General features: G+C 59.4%; 2 protein-coding genes across 16 annotated transcripts; both read right to left on the bottom strand.

The window, feature by feature from the left end:
* Positions 1-1,396: 1,396 nt before the first annotated feature.
* On the bottom strand, positions 1,397-16,072 carry AFMID (arylformamidase). Of its 14 annotated transcripts, none has more exons than XM_075014205.1 (11): positions 7,456-8,599; positions 7,003-7,093; positions 6,368-6,472; positions 6,203-6,251; positions 5,903-5,988; positions 5,757-5,829; positions 5,236-5,333; positions 4,471-4,549; positions 3,854-3,989; positions 2,483-2,587; positions 1,397-1,934 (listed from the first exon to the last, which is right to left on the bottom strand). In XM_075014205.1, the coding sequence occupies exons 1-11, from the start codon at positions 7,645-7,647 to the stop codon at positions 1,899-1,901; spliced, it is 1,050 nt and encodes a 349-aa protein (XP_074870306.1). In that variant the 5' UTR covers positions 7,648-8,599; the 3' UTR covers positions 1,397-1,898. The 14 variants fall into 14 exon arrangements, with proteins under 14 accessions (XP_074870306.1, XP_074870312.1, XP_074870307.1 ...); XM_075014211.1 differs by having other exon boundaries at positions 7,618-8,599; XM_075014206.1 differs by lacking the exon at positions 7,456-8,599 and adding an exon at positions 14,241-14,342 and having other exon boundaries at positions 5,757-5,984.
* LOC142023385 (uncharacterized) lies at positions 15,962-22,662 on the bottom strand. Of its 2 annotated transcripts, XM_075014198.1 has the most exons (9): positions 22,520-22,662; positions 21,597-21,811; positions 20,763-20,846; positions 20,006-20,094; positions 18,798-18,983; positions 18,210-18,347; positions 17,850-18,042; positions 17,115-17,427; positions 15,962-16,097 (listed from the first exon to the last, which is right to left on the bottom strand). In XM_075014198.1, the coding sequence occupies exons 1-8, from the start codon at positions 22,654-22,656 to the stop codon at positions 17,120-17,122; spliced, it is 1,350 nt and encodes a 449-aa protein (XP_074870299.1). In that variant the 5' UTR covers positions 22,657-22,662; the 3' UTR covers positions 15,962-16,097; positions 17,115-17,119. The 2 variants fall into 2 exon arrangements, with proteins under 2 accessions (XP_074870299.1, XP_074870300.1); XM_075014199.1 differs by lacking the exon at positions 20,006-20,094 and having other exon boundaries at positions 18,886-18,983.
* Positions 22,663-23,930: the final 1,268 nt, after the last annotated feature.

Here is a 23,930-nt window from a genome sequence, read left to right as displayed (position 1 = left end):
CCACCCTCCCATCCCCCCCTGCACCCCCATCCCCCCAAACCTACCCTGCACCCCCAGATCCCCCACCCCTCTGGAGCCCACCCTGTACCAGACCCCACACCCCATCTCCCCATGAGCTCGCCTTGCACCCCATCTTCCCCCCCAAGCCCACCCTGCACTGTGCACCCCCATCCCCCCCACCAGAGCCCGGACCCCCATCCTCCCATCCCCGCCCCAGGTTCCACACTGCTCACCTGAGAAGGGAAGTGGGGAAGAGAGACATTGTTCCGCTCTCTCCAGGACACGAGGGCAGCAGCGTGCAAAAGGGCTCAAAGATTGCCACGCTTGTGGTTCTCATCGCTCCATATTTGCCTCTTTCACCCCCCCATAACTGCCCTCCCCCAGAGCCGGACTCCCTCTGCCCTCCAGTTCTCATCTAACGCTGGCGACTCACCAGAGCCACTGCTGCGTCCACCAGGCCGTGGGCGCATGTGCGGGGGGCAGACGGCACTTCCCGCGCATGGCTGTCAGGAAGGGCCGCGTTTCCAGGCTCCAGAGCCCGGGAATCACCACGCTGCGGTACCCGTTCACCATGTGCGGTGTGTGCCAAACTTATCGGACGCTGCAGCTCCAGGAGTTGGTTTGGGCCCAGGCCCGAGTTAGCGCAGCCCCTGGCTGCCTGTTCCAGGTGCAATAGTCCCTGCTGGCCGGCTCAGCGCCCATGGCAGCCATGCCCTTCCACACCCTTCATGCAAGGGTTGGGGAAGCAGGGGACACAATCTGTTACACCAGCGGTATACCACTGAGGCCTTGCCCTATGCTAAGGCCCTGGTGTCCCCCTGCTACCCGCTAGACATAGGTGGCTATTCGACTGGTGGAGTGTGGACAGGTGCCTTGAACGTCTGTTCAGAATTATGTGCTAGTGGGCTACAGAGGCTACTCTTCAGGACTGGTGGGACACCACAGTGCTAAAGGAGCCCCCAGGGCTACTTCAGTGCAACGGTAAGCCCCCTTTGCTGTGCTGCAGTAGCTCCAGGGGGACAGGAGCTATTGCTCTGGGTGCAGCTGTCACCTCCTGGCTGGGCTGCAGGCAGCAGACTGACTAAGGCTGTAGGGAGGGATAGCTCTGTGGGTTGTGCATTGACCTACTAAACCCAGAACTGTGAGCTCAGTCTTTGATGAGGCCATTTAGGGGTCTGGGGCACATAATTTAAAAAAAGAAAAATCTGTCAGGGATGGTGCTTGGTTCTGCTGAGAGGGCAGGAGACTGGACTCAATGACTTCCCCAGGTCCATTCTAGCTCCATGAGCTGTGTATCCCCATATATATTCTCCTGGGAGATCTTCCAGCTCAGCTGATGGGCCTGCGGCTTAGGAGAAAAAGGAGCAATTGATTTTTGTGGTAGTAGTGGATTTATTCCAAGGTCGCCTCCCCAGCAAAGAGGGTTCTACAAAAGCAGTTGTTGTTTATGTTCAGCTTTTATTTAATACTCACATGAACCCCTTGCAGGGAAACAGTGAGGGGGCAAATCTACAATGAAGCCAGACAGCCAGGTAGATCCCCACTGGACTGTCTGGCCAGTATGCTGCAGCCAGGTGTCAGCCTGTGTGACAAGGGTGATGTGCCCAGCAAACACAAGAAGATCCTGGCACAAGGACCTCTGACACCCCAGAGACTATCCCCATAAGCCCCCCTAGAGCTGGCCCATCTCTGGGTCCAGCCAGCACCAGAGATCATACAGAACCGGAAATGGAGGCCCAGGGCAGGGCAGAAAAGGCACCTGTGTGTCCCAAGCAGCCAAAGCTGCACAAGAGAGACCCTGGTCTTGCCCAGGACCAGGAAGGGTCAGGCTGGGACCAGGCAGTGACTGATTGTCCAGCCCACTGTGGTGTGTAACTTCCATTCTGCTCCCATCACGTTCAAATTCCTGCTCTTGTGATCATGTTCAAAACCATCTGAAATGTTAAGGAACAAGAATCCTGTAAATGACGTCCAGCTGGGCCTCGCTTGCTGCAGCATGGTGTCAGTGAGCAAGGGAGGAGTCGCTCAGGGTGATCCATCCCATGCCTTTTGTCAAGTGGTGACCACACACTGGCCAGCTTTGTGCATTAGCAGAGCACTGGCCCAGCGCCAGGCTCTGCACTTACCTGCCTTTGACACAGATGAGGCACAGTCCAACGCCAGAGTCAACAGGTGGCCAGGCTCCAGGAAGCAGCCTCCCCTGCTCACGCAGATCTTGGCTGGTGGTCACCACCAATATTCCTTAACATTTTTTCCACTCATGGGCAGAACAAATTTTGTGATGTGCACTCAGGCATGTGCGGCTGGACACCACCAGTGGAAACACACCGCCGGCTGTGGGCCCTGTGCCAATCAGCTGGGCAGCCTTTGAATCTGTCCTGGGCAGCCACCCAAGCACTCAGCTTCCAGGGAACACTGGACGCCCCCCCCCGCCCCGAGCCTGCTAGAGCTCTGGTGGCCAGGTGCCCACATAGCCCCTTACCCGAGTCAGGATATAACTCTCCTGTGATAACTTCTCAATGACATCAAAGTGATCCATGTCAGCCACGTCCAGCAGAGAGACTCTCCAGCCAGCAGAGCACAAGGCCTGCAGAGGAGAGACAGTGGCACCCAGATCAGGAGAAAGACCAGGCCCTTCAGGGACAAGGGGGCTGCTCCTCCACAGGGGAGCTTGACGCAGGGTGAAGATGGTGGGAAGCAGCTGCCCCTTCTCACGGGGTATCTCCCAATGCGGCAAGTGGCCACCCAGCTCGAGGTGGAGGCACCCTCTCCCCAAGCAAAGAGGCCTGTCACAGAAGCTCACCCTGCCCCTTCACCCATATCCCTCCTGGAGCGTTCTCTGGGCTGGCTCCCTTGCTGCAGTGGGAGAAGCAAACTGTTCTACACGCCATCCCCTGTTCCTGAGGCTGAGCCATCCCTTGGCTAGGAGGCGGAAGGGGTCCAGGCAGCACAGAGCAAAGGATGCAGGGCTTGGGAGTCATCCTGGCCCATCTCCGCAGAAGCAGATGGCAGCACAGAGATACTCTCCAGGATCAGGCTACCTGGCCCAGCCCTGGCAGTCTCCCATCCAGCCCTGGCCCTGCCAGAACCAGCGCAGCTTGTAAGCGGGAAGGAGAGCCAGGCCCAATGTGGAACAAGCTGCACGGTGCACCTCTGTCACCCAGTCTCCCCCAGTGAAGGAAAGTGAATGCCCTGGGACAGAAGGCAGCACAGCTGGCTGAACAAGTCAGCTCTTGGCTTGGCCCAGCTGCCTCCAGCCCTGGTGACAGAGCCCTTCTCCCTGTATCTGAGATCCCCTGTCCTAAGTCTGCCATCCCTTAGTGGTTACCTCCAGGGTTCCAGCTCAGGCAGGGCCAGTCCAGCTACTGGCATGCCAAGCAGCTTGATAAGCCCACACTGCCCAAGCCTAGCAGGGTTTCTCCATCTCATTGCACAGAGCTGGGGGAAAATCTAGGGGTGCAGAACATGACAGGTCAGGGCACAGACAAAGCCCCCGTTCCCCAGGGACTGGACACCCTAGAGAGCTTTCCCGCTAGGTGCCATCTAGCCAGGGTACAATGAGAGACAAGGTGCGGGGAGGGACTATCTTTTGTGGGACCAGCTTCTCCTGGTGAGAGAGACTCACTTCTCGGCTACACGGAGCTCTTCTTCAGCCCTGCTTTACTTCACCACCAGCAGTAAGTCTCACAAAAGACACTCCCTCAAACTCTCTAATATCCTGGGAGCTGCAGGGCTGCAAGGACACTGCAAGCCAGGGCAGGGAGAGTCTGTGAGTTGGGCTGGAGTCCTGGCTTTCCCCTTGCACACATGCAGCTGTGAAATGTGAGGACAAGGGGGCTGGCAGGAGCTGCACCTGGAAATACTCCTGAGACTGTCTGTGGAATTCCAGTGAGTCGTGCTGGGCCACCACAATCAGCACTTCACAGGCCTCCCTGGCCGGCTCCACTGCTGCCACACACAGGATGGGGCTGTTCCTCCGTGCTACCTCTCTGGGGAGGGACATGGTGTCAGTGCAGAGCAGCCAGAGCCTCGAGGGAGGAGCAGGGATGGGGACAGCCAGCACATTCTCCAGCCCTGCTAGGGTGGGGAGGAACCTTCCTCCGGATGTTGGGAAGCCCGTCTTCCTGTTCACGCTGCACAGCACTCGCCTGGGAAGGGGCTGAGAGTGCACATCCAGATGCACAGCCTGGCATGTAAGGGGTGCACCTGTACCCAGGTTTGTGCCTATGGACTCCAGGGTACTGGCCAGGTGCTTGCGGCAGGTGGGTGCAGGCTGCACTGGCAGCACGTGCCTGGGGGCTGGGGCAAGGGAACGCACGCTTGCTGCATGGCTGTTCCACCCCCCAGGGCAGGGTGTACAGGGCTAAGAGGGCATGGGGTCAGGCCAAGCTGCCTGTGCCTGCTGCGGACCATGATGTCTGAGGCTGTCTCAGCAGAGCGCAGGCGAGCTCCAGACTCTGTGGTGCTCACCGGCTCATATGGAGCAGGTTGTTCACGTAGGTGTGAGTGATGGGTTCCAGGTCATAGACTCCACTCACCAGAAAAGCGCCTAGAAAATAAAAACACCTTACTCTGTGCAAGGGCCTTGCCTGGTGCCTGCGAGCCTCTGACTTGGAGTAGCCGGGGCATGGGCCTGCCTCATTCCACCGCATAGTGTGAATTTCCTCTCCGGCCTGTCCCACACCACAGATTTCCCAGGTCACTGCTCAGCACAGTGTGAGCTGCCTGCCCCGAAGGTCACGCCAGGCCCATGCCAGCATGCGCGCCCTGCAGGACAAGGTACACTCACACCTGGAGGGAGAGATGGCAACTGGGAGCTTGGAGACAGACACAGTGATTCCTGCTGACTGGGACTGTCTGGTTCCCTCCGGTCCCCGTGTCTGTCAGTGGTTACGCCTGGGGGGTCGCTAGTCTCACACAAACAGAAAGCCCCTGGGAGCAGACAGAGACTGTTCGTCCAGGGCCTGGTACAATGGGCCCTGGCTGCTCACTGCTGCCACATTACAAAGAACCAACGAGAACAGAAACAGTCTAAGACCAGGGCAAAGGTTGCCACACCAAGAGTCCAAGATGTCAGCTGCAACCTCGGAACACGGCTACTCTGCCCCCTTCATGCACCAGCAGCACAGAGCCACATGGCTGCAGCGGGAAGAAGGACAGTGGCTCATGGTTCAAAGAGCCCATCACCTAAGCAAGCCCTGCTCTCTGGGGCATGTGCCGGGGTCCTCGGGGTACCTCTTATGTCTGGTGTCACTCCATACTCCTCCCAGTTGGTTGAGAGCACCATGGCCGCCAGGTGAGCCCCTGCTGAGTGTCCGCACAGGTAAACTCCGCTAGACGGGGCGAGAGTAGACAAAAGGAGCTGGGAGCAGAGAGGGAGGGGGCTGGTGTCTGTGCGCCCTGCTGTGGGGCTCCCCTTTGGAACAAGGAGGGCTGCACAGCCCCGGAGAGTCAGAGAGCAAATGCAGCAGCATTCCTAGCAGCAGGGTCAGAAAATCTGGATTCGTCCTTATCTGCCCCAGTCCCCCCGCTCCTCCCATGAATAAGATGCGGCAGCACATGCTCCCAGGCTCCTCCTCGGGGTCACACCGCAGCCCCGACGCGCTGGGAGATGTCTGCAGCACCAGGGCCTCTGGGGCCAGAGCACAGGAGCAAAGTAGGCTGCAGCCAGGGACTGATGTAGATGGCCCCCTTCTGCTGTGCCCCCCCCCGCATTGACAGACAAGAGAAGAGGTGCTGGTGGCACCCGACCCTACCTGAGCTGTGGATGCTGCTGTGCAATGAAGGCCACGCTGCGCCGAACCTGCGCCACCATCTCATCCATGTGGCCTGGGCAGAGAGCGCAGGGTGAGGAGGGGCCACGGCACCGAGGAGGTGCTGCACCCGCTCTGGCACCTCTTACCTTTCGGAGCCACGTCATAGCCAACCGCCACCACTGCGATGCCCTGTGCCACCAGAGGGGGCGCTGCAAAGCCAGACACGTCCTTACTGGCGAAAAGAAACACCCCTTGGTCCAGGTTCAGGGGCTGAGCAGCCCCCTGCACCGAAGCACCTCCCAGGACAGGGCTGGCCACTGAGGTGAGCACCTGCCGGGACAGGCCCAGCTTCAACTCGTTTTACTCCTGAGGGGGCCAGGACGAGCTGAGCCCCTCCCACAGCTCCCCCACCCACTCGATACCTCCCTGAAAAGGACTTGCCTCACCTTAAAAACTGCCAGTACCCCCCATGGATGTACAGGAGGAGGGGGAAGGCTGCAGGGAACAAGAAAGCGTGAGCTGGCAGGAAAGGAGCACCACTGCCCCCTGCACGGCCTCCTCCCTGTCCTCCCAGCTCCACTTGCTGCCCCCCACTTCTGCCCATTTTTTACCACTGGAGGGATCTGTGGGTAAGTAAATGTCCAGTTTCTCCCCATCACCGCCCCCATAAGGGACATGCAGCAGAGTCCGTAGCGTGGCCTGGGCAGTCCTGGTGCCTGTAAGGAGAATGGAGGACAAACCATATACACTGGCCTCCCCATGGTGCAACAGGCGAGCGGCCCCCTTGCCCCCTCTGTCTCTGTCTTGGGATCCTGTTTGTGGGGAGCTCTCTGGCACAGCATCCCACCCCCCTTGGCCAAGCCACCTCCCCTGCAGTCCAAACCCTCTTCAAGCCCCACCTGGTTCTGTGGGGCCCGCGAGAGAGTTTGCAAGTGACAAAAGGCCCCAAACATGGGTGGTCGAGTGGGTCCTTCCCTGAGGTGGGGCTCTGCTTGGGTTTGTGTCTCCCAGAATCCAAGCACAAGCATCATTGGAGAGATGGAGCAGAGCGAGTGGGCCCGGCACAGAGACAAGTCTGGGGCAGGAAGCTCACCTCGTACCTGCCCCTGCTCAGCGGCTCTCGGCTGTGCTACCCACCACTCTGCTCTCCCTGCACAGCTCTGTCTCACAGCTGCACCCGCTCCTCACCCTTTGCTCCGTGCGAAGTTTGTTCTCCGGCAGAACCGTCTGCCCATCAGCCCTTTACCTTCCGTGAGCTCCCTGACATGGGCCTCTACAACAGCGCCCTCGTCCAGGCGGTGAGACCACTGGCTCGGGGAATACTGCATCTCCAGCTCCTGCAGGGAACACACCCCAAATCCAGACGCACCATGGGGCCAGCACGGCTTTATTTTTGCCTCATGCCTGCAGATGAGTCTCTGGGCCTACGAAGGTGGTGCTCCCGGGACTGGGGAGGGGGAACAGACCCATGCAGAGCAAAGGCAAACAGCATGCACGCGGTTCCGGGCATTAAGAATCTCCGGCTCCTGATGCTGTGCGACGTGCGCCTGTTGCCCTGCATGCAGGTGGCGGGGTTTGAGGGGCATTGGTAGAGCTCTATGTAGGGGGAGCCAAGGGCTGGAGCGGCAGGAGGTGCAGCCTGGGAATAAAGGGCATTGGCAAACCTGGGTGGAGGTTACAAACCTCCCACAGATAATACCTGAGCTGTTCCCAAGTGAGGGCCCCCAGGGCTTGATCTCTGTGTCCTAAGAATAGCTGGACAAAGAGTCACCAAGACAAAGTTGCTCCTACTCACCCTCCTCCCCCAGTTCACGCCAATGTTCAGCCTCCCCCAGCCCCGTGAGCTCCAACTCCCCCTTACCTCCTTTGTCATTTCCTGCCACTTCCCCATGGCCCTGGCTACCAGCAGGGCTGGGCTGGGCTGGTATCTCTGCCTGTGACCAGGACAAATCAAGCAAGGGCAGGGAGCTGGCAAGTCCCCATTGGCTGCTCTGGAGGGCGGAAGGACACCCCCGCCCCACACCACAGTGTCAAGCTCAGCAAGTGGCAGCGACCAGACGCACACCCCTCCCAGAGCTGTGGGCCACCGTCTTAATGACCTGGAAGTCTGTGTTTTACTGAACAGAAACTTTAAGGACTGCCGGCCTGCAGAGAGAAAGTGCCAAACTCTCTTTTCTAGTCAAATTCGACCCATTAACATGTGGTTTGAACCTGGACGGCAATTACCTGGCCCATTATAAGGACTCTGTTCCATACTTTGCTTTATCTGACTCTTGACTTGCCCCCCTCCTGCTGCCCCTCTGCTCTTCTGATTTGCCCACCTTGATTACACTCTTTCTGATTTGTTACCTTGATAACAGTTTTTGGTTCTCTGTGCCCTAAATATTGAGTCTGTTCTGTGCTCTGAAGAAGTGGGTCTGTCCCACGAAAGCTCATCACCAAATAAACTATTTGGTTAGTCTTTAAAGTGCTACTGCACGGCCTTTTTGTTTTGATGGAATATAGCCTAGCACTGCTACCTCTCTGTTACTACCTCACAGAGCTGGAAGGGACCCCAGGACGGCATCCAGCCCAGTCCCCTGCCCTCTCGACAGGACTACACACCATACCCTTTTTTCCAGCACCCATCTCTCCACCTGCCCCAGACCCTAAATGGCCCCCTCAAGGGCTGAGCTCTCAACGCTGCATTTAGCAGCCCCATGTGCAAACCACTGAGCTAGCCCTCCCCCACACCAGTGAGTTGCACAGCTTAGAAAAGAAGCAATGAAGGAGGCTAGGACAGAGGTCTATGAAATCACATCAGGCATGGAAAAAGTGAATAAGGAAAAGTTATTGACTTGCTCCCATAATTTAAGAACTAGGGGACCCAAATGACATTAATGGGCAGCAGGTTCAAAGCTAACAAAAGGGAGTTTCTCTTCCCACAGCGCAGTTGGCCTGTGGAAGTCTTGGCCAGAGGAGGTTGCGAAGAGCAGGACTTAACAGGTTCAAAAAAGAACTAGACACATTCATGGAGGTTAGGTCTGTCAATGGCTATTACCAGGGTGTGTTGAACTGGGGTCCCTGGCCTCTGTTTGCTGGAGGCTGGAAATGGAGGATGCGGCGGGATTGATGATCACCTGTTCTGTTCCTTGCCTCTAGCACATCTGGCACTGGCCACTGTCAGCAGGCAGGAGACTGGGCTGGATGGAACTTGGTCTTGTCATGAATTGTGGGGTAGCTAGCATGAGTGAGTACTGTATTGTAAATGATTAGCATGAGTGAAATTAACAGTATGGTGGCTGGAGAGAGGCCCTAAGTGAATTCTGGACTTGTCGAGAACAAACAATTGAGAACAAAACTGAGTGCTGAGAAAAGCAGAACTGGACAAAAGAAGGCCAGTTCCCGGATAAAAAAATCAACAAAGAAACAAATGCCACAGACACTCTGCTGAATTGGGGTGATGTAAGCAGGAGGTTCCAGAATTGGTTGAGGACAAGCAGCCATCCAGACTGTGGGATGTCACCAATGAACTGAGCAGCACCCCACCTGGATTGAGGGGTACAGCCAAGGAACTGAACATTATGGCTTCCTACCAACAAGATAAATCTTACATCAGTTTGCCACGAGTCCATCAATTTGGCATAATGGGGTGATGTGCACATTGCACTCTCGCCTCAGTCAGCTAACCAACATTACCTGGGGTGAATGTAGGTGTGAATGGGTTTATGAGTGTGTATGAACTTAATTGGGTTAAGAATTAGGCTGTTAAATTGGAATAAAAATTAGAACATTAACATTCATGCTACACATTGCTTTTGATTTGCCTTCTAATTGTTAACTATTCAGTTTAAATGTGGTTTTTAAACTGCTACCTTAAATGCATGCAATAAAATAATTTTTACTGTGAAAATCATCGTTCTGAGTTCTTACAGGACTGCTGCCAGCCTGATCACCTGTGCAGCAACACCGTGTCATGACAGTCTGACCCAGTCTGGCCAGTCTTTTGTACTTACAGCTGCCTGCAGAGCAGAGATGCTCTGTCCCAGCCGAGCCTGTCCCAGCACCCCAAAGGAGACAGCAGAACAGATGGGCAGGAGTCCTGCAGCTGCTGGTGGATGGGGGATCAGGGCAGGTTATTCCATCGTTGTTCTGGCTTTACAGCTACTCTTTGACATCAGAGATTGGCATGTAGACAAGCTCACTCAGCTGTCATGACACCCTGTTCCCACAGAGGCTAAACACCAAAACAACAAAGACCTTGCCTATGGCTTGTGCCACCCCCACTCCCCTCTACTCCTGTGCCTGGCAGCATCAGTGCAGGACATAGGCTCCTCTCTCCAGCTTTTCTCCACGCAACTTCAGGGCTGCACTGTGCAGCTCAGCTGGGAACAGGGCATCTCTGTTCTGCAGCCCCATGGGCCAGCTGGAGTGGGGCGTGGCTAACACCCACAGCTAGGGACTGGGGCAGCAGACCAGCTCAGAGTCCAGACCCCGAGCCCAGGGCTGTCCAGGCCCCTCTTCCCGGAGGAGCTGGCAGAACTCCAGCGAGGGACTCCAGGGCTCCTGCGGATGGACGTGTGGGGCTGGAGGTCAGGAGCCCAGGGCAGGCTCCTCGGAAGGGTGGGGGGCAGGGCTGGCCTCCTGTAGCGGCCACAACTGGGGTGCATGTATCCCAAGCAGGTCTCCAGTGTGAGGATGTCTATGGCCGTGCTCCTGTGTGGGCCCCATGTTGGGGTCCATTTTTTTAAAGGTTTCTTTTTACTTTAATAAAAAATGCCCCAGACTGTGATATAAGAACATAAGAACGCCCATACTGGCTCAGACCAAAGGTCCACTGAGCCCAGTATCCTGTCTGCCGACAGTAGCCAGTGCCAGGTGCCCCAGAGGAGGTGAACCACAGACAATGATCAAGCGATTTGTCTCCTGCCATCCATCTCCCGCCTTCGACAAAAGGCTAGTCACCGTACCTTACCCCTCGCTAATAGCCATCTATGGACCTAACCTCCAAATATTTATCGAGCTCTTTTTTAAACTCTGTTGGAGTCCTGGCCTTCACAGCATCCTCTGGTAAGGAGTTCCACAGGCTGACTGTGCACTGTGTGAAGAAAAACTTTCTTTTATTAGTTCTGAACCTGCTACCCATTAAATTTCATGTGGTGTCCTCTAGTTCTTATATTATGGGAACAAGTACATAACTTTTCTGTATTCACTTTCTCCACACCATTCATGATTTTATATACCTCTATCATATCGCCCCTCAGTCTCCTCTTTTCTAGACTGAAAAGTCCCCGTCTCTCTAGCCTCTCCCCATATGGGACCCGTTCCAAACCCTTAATCATTTTAGTTGCCCCTTTCTGAACCTTTTCTAATGCCAATATACCTTTTTTGAGGTGAGCAGATCACATCTGCACACAGTACTCAAGATGTGGGCGTACCACAGTTTTATATAGGGGAAGTAAGATATTCTTCATCTTATTTTCTATCCCTTTTTTAATTATTCCTAACATCCTGTTTACTTTACTGACTGCTGCTGCACACTGCGTGGATGTTTTCAGAGAACTAGCCACTATAATTCCAAGATCCCTTTCCTGATCTGTTCTAGCTAAATTTGCCCCCATCATATTGTATGTATAATTGGGGTTATTTTTCCCAATGTGCATTACCTTACACTTACCCACATTAAATTTCATTTGCCATTTTGCTGCCCAATCACTCAGTTTGCTGAGATCTGTTTGAAGTTCTTCACAGCCTGCTTTGGTTTTGACTATCCTGAACAGTTTGGTGTCATTGGCAAACTTTGCCACCTCACTGCTTACCCCTTTCTCTAGATCATTGACGAATAAGTCGAACAAGATTGGTCCCAGGACTGACCCTTGGGGAATGCCACTAGTTAACCCCTTCCATTGTGAAAATTTACCATGTATTCCTACCCTTTGTTTCCTGTCTTTTAACCAGTTCCCAATCCATGAAAGGATCTTTCCTCCTATCCCATGACCACCTAATTTACATAAGAGCCTTTGGTGAGGGACCGTGTCAAAGGCTTTCTGGAAATCTAAGTATACTAGGTCTACTGGATCCCCCCAATCCGCATGCTTGTTAAGCCCTTCAAAGAACTCTAATAGATTAGTAAGACACGACTTCCCTTTACAGAAACCATGTTGACTTTTGCTCAACAAATCATGTGCTTCTATGTGTCTGACAATTTTATTCTTTACTATTGTTTCTACTAATTGGCCCGGTACTGACGTTAAACTTACCAGTCTGTAATTGCTAGGGTCTCCTTTAGAGCCCTTTTTAAATATTGGTGTTATATTAGCTGTCTTCCAATCATTGGGTACCAAAGCTGATTTAAAGGATAGGTTACAAACCACCGTTAATAGTTCCGCAATTTCACATTTGAGTTCTTTCAGAACCCTTGGGTGAATACCACCTGGGTCCCGGAGACTTGTGACTGTTTAGCTTATCAATTAGTTCCAAAACCTCCTCTAGTGACACTTCAATCTGGGACAGTTCCTCAGATTTATCACCCATAAAGGATGGCTCAGATTTGGGAATCTCTCTAACATCCTCAGCCCTGAAGACTGAAGCAAAGAAATCATTTAGTTTTTCCGCAACGGCATTATCTTCCTCAATCGCTCCTTTTATGTCTCTATCGTCCAGGTGCCCAACTGCATTTTTAGCAGGCTTCCTGCTTCTAATGCAATTAACAAACATTTTACTATTGCTTTTTGAATTTATGGCTAACTGTTCCTCAAAATCTTTTTGAAGAACGTCCCACAGTAAAGCGGAAATGAGAAATACAAACTAGACGCAACAGGGCAGGTTGAGGACGAGCATTTCACAACTGCTCCAGCTATCACAGCCTTGGGACCACTTAAATCAGCTCCCAAAAGAGGGTTAAGAAACGAATGGAGAACCATGAAATGTGTGAGGGGTTAGTGTGACAGAGGCCACACCACTCTTGAGAGATCCCCCCGCTGGCTGGCGAAGCGCAGGCGGGAGGCCCAGAAGGGTTTGCATTAGCGGTGGGCAGTTAGTGTGAAGGGAGTTGGAAGGGAGTTAGCCTGGGCTGGAGGAGAGGGACAAAGGAGGAAAGCAAGGCCCTGGCTTGGGGGGCTCCCCTCTCCACCCCTCCCCCACATGGACAGGACTGGCTGTTTCTGGTTGATAATACTGATACCACTGTACTACCCTGTGTCACTCTTAAGCAATAAACCCGTTCCACCTGCTGGCTGGGAGTCACTGCTGGCTTCAGATGGGGTGCAGTGCTTGGGGACCCCTGAACCCCATCATAACAGTCCTTGCAGGTTTCACCCCTGCCATCACTGCACAGGTCTTCACTTTTCCCACTCTCCAGTCCAGTGCTCAGGCCCGTCTGCTTGTCACGTTTGCACTCACAGATTTCTCCTTCAGCTCTTCACAGATCTTTTCCATGGGGATGTGGTGACCACGGCGCGGCCGGACCGGGATGCAGGAGCTGGGCTCCTGGGAAGAGGGGTGCAAGGCGGGGCTCTTGAGGTGGGGGATGGTGGGTCTAGGGGTGCAGGGTTTGACTTCCAGGGTGGGGGATGGGGGATCCCAAGCGGGGTGCCCGGGGGGCATAGGGGGTGCAAGGGCTAGGCTCCTAGGGGGTGATTGGGGATCACAGGAGAGAGATGACAGAGGCAGGTTTGGGAGCCCAGGGGGTTCCCAGGAGAGGGGTGACAGCAGCGGGGTTGGGATGACTGTTTCTGCTGTACTGCACTGTGTCTCTGCCGACTACTAAACGCCATTGTACCTGCTGAGCGAGAGTCACTCCTGGCTGTGGATGGGGTGCAGAGCTTGGGGACCCCAACCCCCACCCCAGCTGAGGCAGCGGTGCAATGCACTGCAGCTGCAGAGGGGCTCCCAGCAGTGACTGACTGGGCACAGTAGAAGGAAGGAGACTCACAACAGCCAGGGGTGCAAGAAGCAGAATGAAGCACGTATTGGGAGTTACGGGGCACTGCAGCATCAGCTGGTGAGTCTGCACTCCAGGGAACAGCAGGGAGACGGATTACACCTGACCCCTGAAGGCAGACATTGTGGGGCTGTGCAAGGAAAGGGGCCTGACTGTGGGGAAGGCGACCAAGGCCCAGCTGATTGCCTGGCTGCAAGAGGATGACCAGACCAGGGGCCTGGATCTCTTCCCAGCAGGGAGCAGCTGGTTACCCCCTGGGAGCATCTCAGACCCTCAGGCAGGAGGGGCAGTTGGACTCCATCAGACAGACGTGGTGCCCACTGGGCCACACTCATCCTGGGTAGGGTCCCCCTCGGCAGAGCTGCGATGTCTGGAGATCGAGGTATGATCAAAGGAACTGGAGGACCGAGAGAAACAGCAGTGCCATGAGCAGACCACGGCAGAGATGAGCGCTGAGAGGCCCTGGCTGCAGTGAGTGGGGAGGGGCCCAGGACTGGCAATCACTTTGAGAGGTTTGTGCTGTTCCAGTGTAAGGATGTGGGGGACCTGGATGGGTTCCTCACCTCCTTCAGCGAGCCTGCAAGTTGCACTAGGTCGCCCCAGCCGAATGACTCCTGCAGCTCACCCCCTGGCTGGACCAGAAGGCTGCAGAGGTGCTCAACCATCTGGAAGGGCTGCAGCTGGGGGACTACAAACTGGTCAGACAAGTCCTGCTGCACAAGTTCAGGCCGACCCCCAAGGTGCACAGGAAGAAGTTCCAGGAGGCACAGAAGAGGCTGGGGAAGACCTACGTAGACCTGGCCTCCCCCTGATGCAGTACTTCCGCAAGTGGGTGTTCAGGACAGGGGCCCAGCCTGTACAGAACCTGGTTAAGCTGATGGTCCTGGAACAGTTCTATGGAGCCTGCCTGCCCCACCTGAGGCTGTGGCTCGAGGACTGGAAGCCAGAAGACCCACACAGCACAAAGCTGGCCGATGAGTTCGCAGACAGCTGGGCCAGGTGTGAAGGAGAATCCTGGAGAGGCTGGTTCCTGGCTGTATGACAGAGGGGATCACCTATGGGGCAAGCCCAGAAAACAGGGGCCAGCCATGGCCTGGGCAGAGCAGCCAGCCCATGGGACACAAGGAGACCTGGTTATTGCTGGGGGCAGAAGGGGCATAGAAAGGCCTGGTGTCCCAAGTCCCCAGACAGGCTCAGCTGGCACAGGCCTCATGGGCCCAACTGAATGGGGTGCCCACTCCCAGAGGAGCCTGCTGCCCAGGGGAGGGGCTGGCAATACGTCCTCTGCGGGGGGGTCGGATCCACAGACCAGCACCTCCAGGAGACCTGATGCCCCAGAGACGGGTGTCTCCATGTACCAGATAGGGGCAGGATGGCCCCTGTGCAGCGAGTGCCTCGTGCCCCTGGAGGTGGAGAGCAGGAAGGTGATGGGCTTCTGGGACACGGGGGCGGAGGTGATGCTGGCCCAGTCCGAGCTAGTGGGCCCAGACCGCATGGTGCCCAACACCCAGCTGTCCCTGAGGGGCCGTAGACAGGGCCCCATTCAAGGTACCCGTAGCCCAGGTGCATCTGAAATGGGGGGATAAGGAGGCCCCAAGGAAGTGGGGGTGCTCCAGCACTTGCCTACGGAGGTACTGATGGGGGGTGACCTAGAGGAGTGGCCAGAAGGACCCCCCAGGGCTCTGGTCACTACCCATAGCCAGAGCCAGTCAGGAGTTTGCAGCCCTGACCCAGGGGAGGGCACCCGGCCTGGCAGGTGGCACAGAGTCCCGACCTGACCAGCATGGGTCTCAGCAGGGCTGGGACTCCGGACCCAGACAGTGGTGGGGAACAGGTCCTTGTCCCATCCCCAGCTGCTGAATTCTGGGCCAAGGTGCAGGCAGATCCCTCCTTACAGACGCTGAGGGACCAGGCTGGCCTCAGTGTGGCTCAACCCCTGTTAGGAGCCTGTCAGGAAAGAGTCCTGTGGGAGAGGAGATTCCTGTACTGGGAATGGCTCCCCCCAGGGAAGTAGGATCATGGTGGGTCCAGCAGCAGCTGGGGGTTCCCCAAAGGTATCACCCCAGGCTGCTGTACCTGGCCCATGACATCCATGCCCCTCAACGTTGTCCAGCAGCTGAACAAGGTGCAACCGGCCCCCGCAGGACACCGCCATGCAGGCCCAACCAAAGGGGAGTGCTGATGTCACAGCCGCTGCTTTACCCAGTGGGGGGACCCCGAACTGCCCCACGTCATTGGCTGGGGTGCTCAGTTGGGTCTGGAAGGGGGGAGAAATGTGATGTAATGGGGAGTGTGTGTTTCTGTGAGCCCAACACTTGAGCGGCTGCTCAGCTGACTAGTTCAGTGTCCACAGCCGCCAGCAGGTGTCTATTGTTGGTGCGCATCCGCACATGGCTTGGTACACACAAAATTTACTGCACCTGTGGATGCAAATACGGAAGGGTCTCAACAGTCATGAGAGTCCCGTGCTGAGAAACATGGCAGCTCCTGCTTGGGGCCCTGGGGAAGCGGCGGCTGCTGGCGGCTCCTGCCTGGGGCCCCGGGGAAGCGGCGGCTGCCGGCGGCTCCTGCCTGGGGCCCCGGGGAAGCGGCGGCTGCCGGCGGCTCCTGCCTGGGGCCCCGGGGAAGCGGCGGCTGCCGATGCTCCCTGCTTGGGGCCCCGGGGAAGTGGCGGCTGCTGGCGCTTCCTGCTTGGGGCTCCAAGGAAGTGGCCACTCGTGAATGACTGAATTTGTGAACCTTGCGTTCACCAATATTGAGACCCTACTGTAATTAGTGGGAACACTGGCCAAGGCTGTTGGCTCCAGAATCCAACTGGTGCAGACCTGCTGGGCCAGCAAAGGCACTGAGCTCAGCAGGCAGCACCTGCACCCCCTGCAACAAACTCCGGAGCCTGGAGCCCCGCTGCCAGGCACCCAGGAATCCTAGAGCAGGTGGGTCATGGTGCCCTGCGTGCTGGACTGCAGCACATGGCCCTACGGGCAGGAACCTGCAGCCCTGCTGCACCCTGGATTTGGGAAACCTCCCGAACTGTGGGAAGAGGGATCAAGCTGCTTACTCCGCTGGTGGCAGCGTTGTGCCTACCTGAGTCTGGGGAAGAGCTGTGAGCAGCTTCTGGTGGAGCGCACACAGCTGAGCAAGTGGCAGCACATCCTGGCAGGGCTCAGCCATTGGGCAGGGTAATGTATCTACACAGGCATGCTCGGTGTAACTCCCATGACCGTGGGCCCAGCCGGCTCTACCCACAAGAGGGTACTGCCCTGGCTGGAGCCATCTGTGCAGGCCAAGTGGCTGTGGTTCTACGTGGGTTCCATCTGCATGTCCCAGCCTGCCAGCCGGCTCCTGCCACACTGGCATGCGAAGGGCCAGGGCTGGGCTCTTGGCTTGGCAGCTTGGGGCTCCCCGAGGCAAGAGCGTTCTGTCTGCTTCCCACTCACCTTCTCTAGGAGGCAGCGCCATGCTCCCGCCTGCACTGCTCGGCCACGAGTTTCAGCTTGCTGGCTGCCAGCCGGGTGTCCTGTGCAGAGATGTCACAGTGCCAGACAGCCCGCAGGGAGCGTGTGGCCCATGGGAAGAGCCGCACGCTGACAGCATGTCCCGTCACAGCCACCTCCTCCTCGCTCACAGCCTGTAGGCGCTCACACAGCTCCTCGGGGGACAGCCAGGGCACAGCCACCTTCACCAGCACCATGTTGGTCTCCACGGTCAAGGGGTCGACGGAGCAGATGGGAGAGTCGAGCTGCCACACAGCTGTGGGGGAAGGACATGCGCCTTTAGGCTGCATCTGTACCAGCACCAGCTTGTTGCCTAGGGCTCCTGCGAATGCCCCAGGGCCAATGCGCCTGCTCACAGGGGCTCCTGCCCCAAGGCCATGGGACTGGCAGGGGCTGTACCCTTGCCGCTGGGAGGCACCAAGTTCTTCTTCTGACCCGCCCAGGCGCCCCTAGCTGGATGGTCCCCCCAGGCCAGGGCAGGCAAATGCCTCCACCAGTCTATGGCCAGGCTGGTCTCCCATGGCCAAGCACTGTGTGCCTGAGGGCTGATGAGAAGGATGGGACCAGGCTGCCAGGGCTGTCCCTGGCTGTTGCCTCTGGACCCTGCAGCATGGACATCCCTGCCCTGTGGGCACAGCGCCCTTAGCTTCACTCCGGCAGCAGGGTATCTGCAAGCACCTTGGGCAAAACTGCGGGCGTTGCCATGGTCTCTCTGCAGCACCTCCTCTGTGTGCTCCAGTCCCACGCGTGCAGCTGCTGCCAGGACCCCTGCCTGGCGCATCCCTCCACCAAGGAGCTTCCGCATGCACCAGGCCTCTGCCACGAACTCTTTGCACCCGGCGACCAGCGCCCCAGCCGGTGCACCCAGCCCCTGCATGGCCAAAAAGGGAGTCAGAACACACCACCAGGAGCCACCCGCACGGCTTGGTATCTGCTGCTTGCCCCAGAGTGGGCTCCCCAGGGAACTGCCTCACGCCCCCTGCCTCTGGCACCAGGGTAAGGCCAGTCACATTCCCCGCACCCCATCTCTTGACACACCTTGGAGAAGCAGAGGGAGACAGAGTCGCAGTGCTGGGAGATCCGAGCCGGGGAGACGCCCTGCGCCACAGCTGCATTCATCAGCCGCGCCCCGTCCATGTGAACATGCAGCCCATAGCGGTCAGCCAGCAGGCGCACCTGCAGGGGGGCATGTGGTGAGGCTGGGGGCAGAGAACCAGATAGATGGGGGCCCCCGGAAAGCTGCCACAGGCTGTGCATGTCAGACCCTGGGGCCCATGGCATGGCTGTGACTCTGTGGAGCCTACTACTCCCTCTGTTCTGGTGCACCCCGCTCAACTGCTTGGTCCACATAGGGCGCTTCTGTGGGCTTGAGCATACATGGGTGGCTCCACCCCCCAGCCAAAGACCCTGTGATGTGATGGCTGGTGTCCCAGCCCTTCGGAGTTGGCTCTTGACCTCCTAAGCCAGGAGCGGTGCCTTGGGGCTGCGTGATCAGCACGGCTGAGGCCAAGAGAGAGCTGAGCTGTCAGTGCCACCCACCAGAACCCCAGAGGTGGCAGCAGGACAGGCTGAACTGGGAACAACACGTGTCCCTGTGGCATGAGCCACTCCTTCCCCTCACCGCACCTCCCTGAGATATGCAAGGGGCAGCACCCAGCCCCCTGCAGAGCTGTGGGTGTTCTCCAGGCAGATGAGTGCCGAGCGAGGGTGGTACCGGCTGCCGGAGCTTGCACGGATTGTAGACTCCAGCTCGTTGAGGTCCATGGTGCCATCTGGCAGGTCCTGCAGCACCTGGGAATGGACCCCAGCCACCTGTGCCCAGGACACATGGTGAGTGTGGGGAGGCATGTTGGCCCCATGAAGCCATGTGGAGAGGGAAAGAAACATCAGATCACTGCTCACTTCCCAATACATATTCAAGGTGTCCCTGTTCCCCACCATACCCTCACTTCACCTTCCCCCTTCTGCCCCAGCCTGGGTGCTCCCAGACCTCCTGGGCTCAGCACTTTCACCCTGATGCTACCCGCAACGTGGTCTAAAGCCTCCTGCCAGCTCTGCCACAGCCTGATGCTGCCAAGGTGTTACCCCAGCCAGCAGTGGGACAGCTCATTTAACAACAACCCAAGAAAACCCTGAGCCCTGGTAAATGCCTGAAGCCCCAGAGGCAGCGGGTGCAGGGCAGGGGACAGCCAGGAAACATGGAGTTCCTTAGGCAAAGCCTCACAGAGAACTCTTTCCCCTGGGGCTGCTGCAGCGAGCAGCCACATGAGGCAGCATCTGGCCAGGATTCGCAACCCTGCTGTAACTTGCCTAAGAACTCAGGTCGGTGCTGCCCCCAGAGGCCGCATCCCACATCTCCTGCACTAGAGACACCTGCCCGCTCCCCCACAGAGCACCGGGGAGCTGTGACTTGCCTGCTGGGTGCTAGGCCATGGCTGCTGGACACACCAGGCTGTCTGCGCACATGCAGACACTGGGGCAGCTGCCACCTATGGATTCAGTTCTGGGGTCCAGGCCCCTCACTGGCATTTTCACCCCACTGCATTCCCCTGGCCATGACAGACAGGCTGTGCGCACGCACCCCTGCCCAGGCAGTAAGCGTGTGAGACCCTCCTGCCGACCCAACCCCCGCTGGCATCATGCAGAGGTGAGTGCTACTCCTTGGGCACCTCTCGGCCCTTCCCTCCACGCCAGAGGGTTCAGGACAGCACACCCCACCCAGGAGTCCAATTGGGATCAGAACTTGGCCCACCCATTCCAGCCCCTCCAAAGCTGCCCCAGAGCTTCCCGAGCTGTGGAAGGGTGGCCAAGCCAGGCCCAGGCCTGCTGCATACCTGAGCGACCCCTCCCTGCTCGAAGACATGCAGATGGGCCCCCCTCCCGACGAAGAGCTGAGCCCTTCTTCGCTGGCAATGGCACATCACTGGGAGAAGAGAAGGTGGCACTGAACTGAGGTGGAATGGGGAAGGAGGCGGCCCCAGCAGATGGACTGTGGGGAGCATGTCTGGACCAGTTCCTGGGGGCAGATCAGCAGGCAGGCCACAGCAGGGGCTGCTTCAGCTCCAGTCCCCTTCACCAAGATGTGCCGTGTGCCTCCTGGTCTCCTGGGGAGCAGCTGCCACAAAAGCCAGCTGCTGACTGAGCCCCAAAGCCAGAAACTGTCCCCCTCATCACAGGGGCATTTGAAACAGCCCTGGCTGCCCCAAACAACTGGTGCTTGCCCTGATCTCCAAAGAACCCTCCTGCCACATGGGCTAAGGTCAGATTTTGCTGGGATCTGTTTCCCTCAGCCGGCGCTCCGCCCTCCCGCCACCAGCACCCCTGCTGGGACAGGCTGGGGCTGGAGTAGCCCGGAGCCCCCCCACTCCCAGGGCTCCTGCCCTACCCCGCACAGGACCCCTGCTGGGACAGGCTGGGCCTAAAGCTTTAACTCAGCAGACACACACTGCCTTGCCTGGTGGTTCAGACTCAGTAGCCAAGTGCCCAGCTGTTCAGGGAGCACTAAGGAAGAAGAGCCCTGGTGATATCTCCTAACCATCTACTGCACTGCTGGGCTGCCCAGCCCAGCCCAGCCCAGCCCATGTGACTCACCAGAGATGAGGTTTGCCATGGTTGATGTTGGTACAAATAAAGCTTCCTCCATTCCTAGGAGCTGGGCAGCCAAGCACTGGAGCTCTGCGTGAGAAAGAGTCACTGGTGTGTGGGTGCATGGAGGGACCGGGGCCGGGGGAGAGAGCTTTCATTAGCACTTGGGATGGCATGGGAATAAGACCAGGATGGTCACCAATCTGCCCCTCACTGCAGCCGTTCACAGCATCAGTGCGCCCTTTGGGGAGGGAGGGAAGCAGGTACCATGGCACAAAGCAGGGCGGAGGAGGGGCCCTGCTGCACTCAACCCAGGACACTGACCCCTGCTACACTTGCAGGCAATTTGCTCGAGGTTCACTGGCCCTGCCCTAGGCCCACAAGGAGATAGGTGGAACTGGGTGCTTGTTCTGCTCATGACCAGAGGTCAAAAGTGCACTGGGAAGCCCCTGCAGAGGCAGCACCCTTGCGTGGAAGCCTGAGTTCACAGCCCCATGAAGATCTGTTCCTGGAAGCGGATGCTCAGCCCCTTGGCCTATACACCTTACCTGTCCCAGCCCCTCCTCCCGCACTCTGGGCTCCCCACAGCTGCTGCCACTTTCTTGTCCTGCTTGTGACCTGCTCGCTGGCTAAGTGAGGAGGGGAGGGCTGGCCTGGCCTGGGACTCACTGGGGATCTGTGGAAGAAGGGTTTGTTGCTCCATCGCTGCTGTGGAGCCAGGGCACCCTCTGCTCTATAGCTCCAAGTGGGGGTGTCCCAGTCCCAGGGCAGTGGGGCCCAGCAGTGCACAGGCAAAGGACACGTCTCGAGGGCTGCCATGGGCCAGTCCTCAGGTCTCACCATTGACCGTCGGGTCCTCCCCATAGTCATCATCCCCCACCACGGCCTGGGCCATGGCCTGTCTCATCTCCATGCTGGGCCTGGTCACCGTGTCACTGCGCAGATCCACCACGTGGGGCTGGAGCTGGGGCGGGTGCTGGGGCCCCCCCGCACTTCCAGCTGCTCGGTACCAGCGGCAGGGGGCCAGGGCAGGAGCAGGCAGAGAGCACAACCCGCTGGGGCAAGAGGGGACAGGCAAGGTGCCGTCTGAGAGCCTGGCTGGGCCGGCCCCTGTGCCCCCAGCCCAGGACCCTGCCCACAACTCGACCCCTGGCAGTGCCCCCCGCCCCGCCCCGCCCCCCGGGGGCTCCTGGGCTCACCCCACCCTGCCTCGCCCAGGACCCTGCCCACAACTCGACCCCTGGCAGCGCCCCCCGCCCCGCCCTGCCCCCCCGCGGGCTCCTGGGCTCACCCCACCCTGCCTCGCCCAGGACCCTGCCCACAACTCGACCCCTGGCAGCGCCCCCCGCCCCGCCCTGCCCCCCCGCGGGCTCCTGGGCTCACCCCACCCTGCCCCCCCCGGACCCTGCCCACAACTGAGCGCCTGTCAGCGCCCTCCCAGCCCCTCCCCGCCCCCGGGGGCTCCTGGGCTCACCCCACCCTGCCTCGCCCAGGACCCTGCCCACAACTCGACCCCTGGCAGCGCCCCCTGCCCCGCCCTGCCCCCCCGCGGGCTCCTGGGCTCACCCCACCCTGCCCCGCCCAGGACCCTGCCCACAACTCGACCCCTGGCAGCGCCCCCCCGCCCCGCCCCGCCCCCCGGGGGGCTCCTGGGCTCACCCCACCCTGCCCCCCCCGGACCCTGCCCACAACTGAGCGCCTGTCAGCGCCCTCCCAGCCCCTCCCCGCCCGCGGGGGTCCTGGGCCCGCCCTTCCCCACGCACCCGTCAGCCGGCCCGCGCCGGGCTCCCTGGCGGGGAGGCGGGGCTCTGGCGCGCAGGGGGGCGGGGGGGCCCGTGCAGACCCAGGGCCCCCCCCGCCCGGCGGTCCGGCCCGCGCGAGACAACCCCAGCCGCACCATCGCCACCCCCGCCGCCCGGGACTACAGCCCCCGGCATGCCGTGCGGCAGCAGGCGGTACCGGCGCACAGCCTGCCGGGACCCACGGTCCCCCTCCGACCGGGCAGGGACCCCGTTCCGGGGGCGTGGCCGGGGCGGGGTCAGGCGGCGCCCCGCCCTCCCCTCCGGCTTTCCCCGCCCCGTGGGCGGAGCCTGGTGCGCGCGTAGGGCTGGCGGGGCGACCCGCTGTGTGCGGGTGGGCGCGGCAGGGCCCCGGGGGGGCCAGTGCGGTTTGGGGGCGGCTGGGTGTAGCTCAGCACCGCCCCGAGCTGGTGTGGGCTGCACTGTCCCCCTGCGCACTGCCTGTCCCGCCCTGAGCTGGTGTGGGCTGCACTGTCCCCCTGCGCACTGCCTGTCCCACCCTGAGCTGGTGTGGGCTGCACTGCCCCCCGGGCACTGACCGCCCCGCCCCACCCCAAGCTGGTGTGGGCTGCACTGTCCCCCTGGGCACTGCCTGTCCCGCCCCGCCCCACCCCGAGCTGGTGTGGGCTGCACTGTCCCCCTGGGCACTGCCCGCCCCGCCCCGAGCTGGTGTGGGCTGCACTGCCCCCCGGGCACTGACCGCCCCGCCCCACCCCGAGCTGGTGTGGGCTGCACTGTGCCCCTGCGCACTGCCTCTCCCACCCCGCCCCGCCCCGCCCCGAGCTGGTGTGGGCTGCACTGTCCCCCTGTGCACTGTCCGCCCCGCCCCGCCCTGCCCCACCCTGAGCTGGTGTGGGCTGCACTGTCCCCCTGGGCACTGACTGCCCTGCCCCCAGCTGGTGTGGGCTGCACTGTGCCCCTGCGCACTGCCTGTCCCGCCCTGCCCTGAGCTGGTGTGGGCTGCACTGTCCCCCTGCGCACTGCCTGTCCCGCCCCGCCCCACCCCGAGCTGGTGTGGGCTGCACTGTCCCCCTGGGCACTGCCCGCCCCGCCCCGAGCTGGTGTGGGCTGCACTGCCCCCCGGGCACTGACCGCCCCGCCCCACCCCGAGCTGGTGTGGGCTGCACTGTCCCCCTGGGCACTGCCTGTCCCGCCCCGCCCCACCCCGAGCTGGTGTGGGCTGCACTGTCCCCCTGGGCACTGCCCGCCCCGCCCCGAGCTGGTGTGTGCTGCACTGTCCCCCTGGGCACTGCCCGCCCCGCCCCGAGCTGGTGTGGGCTGCACTGCCCCCCGGGCACTGACCGCCCCGCCCCACCCCGAGCTGGTGTGGGCTGCACTGTGCCCCTGCGCACTGCCTGTCCCACCCCGCCCCGCC

The sequence above is a fragment of the Carettochelys insculpta genome, chromosome 20 (genome assembly GCF_033958435.1).
Source record: "Carettochelys insculpta isolate YL-2023 chromosome 20, ASM3395843v1, whole genome shotgun sequence".
Lineage (NCBI taxonomy): Eukaryota > Metazoa > Chordata > Testudines > Carettochelyidae > Carettochelys > Carettochelys insculpta.
Note: the sequence above shows the minus strand (reverse complement) of the source record. Positions and strands in the feature narration are given on the sequence as shown.

Coding starts and splice junctions, on each gene's coding strand:
- AFMID (XM_075014200.1), bottom strand. CDS start 13,340: ATGCCCCCCGGGCACCCCGCTTGGGATCCCCCATCCCCCACCCTGGAA. Junction 5,830..5,902: donor CTATGACGTGGCTCCGAAAG/GTAAGAGGTGCC, acceptor CTCTCTGCCCAG/GCCACATGGATGAGATGGTG. Junction 3,990..4,470: donor AACCTGCTCCATATGAGCCG/GTGAGCACCACA, acceptor GTCCCTCCCCAG/AGAGGTAGCACGGAGGAACA.
- LOC142023385 (XM_075014198.1), bottom strand. CDS start 22,656: ATGGTGCGGCTGGGGTTGTCTCGCGCGGGCCGGACCGCCGGGCGGGGG. Junction 18,984..20,005: donor AGCAGGGAGGGGTCGCTCAG/GTATGCAGCAGG, acceptor TCCTGGGCACAG/GTGGCTGGGGTCCATTCCCA. Junction 18,348..18,797: donor CCCTTGCATATCTCAGGGAG/GTGCGGTGAGGG, acceptor GCCCCCCTGCAG/GTGCGCCTGCTGGCTGACCG.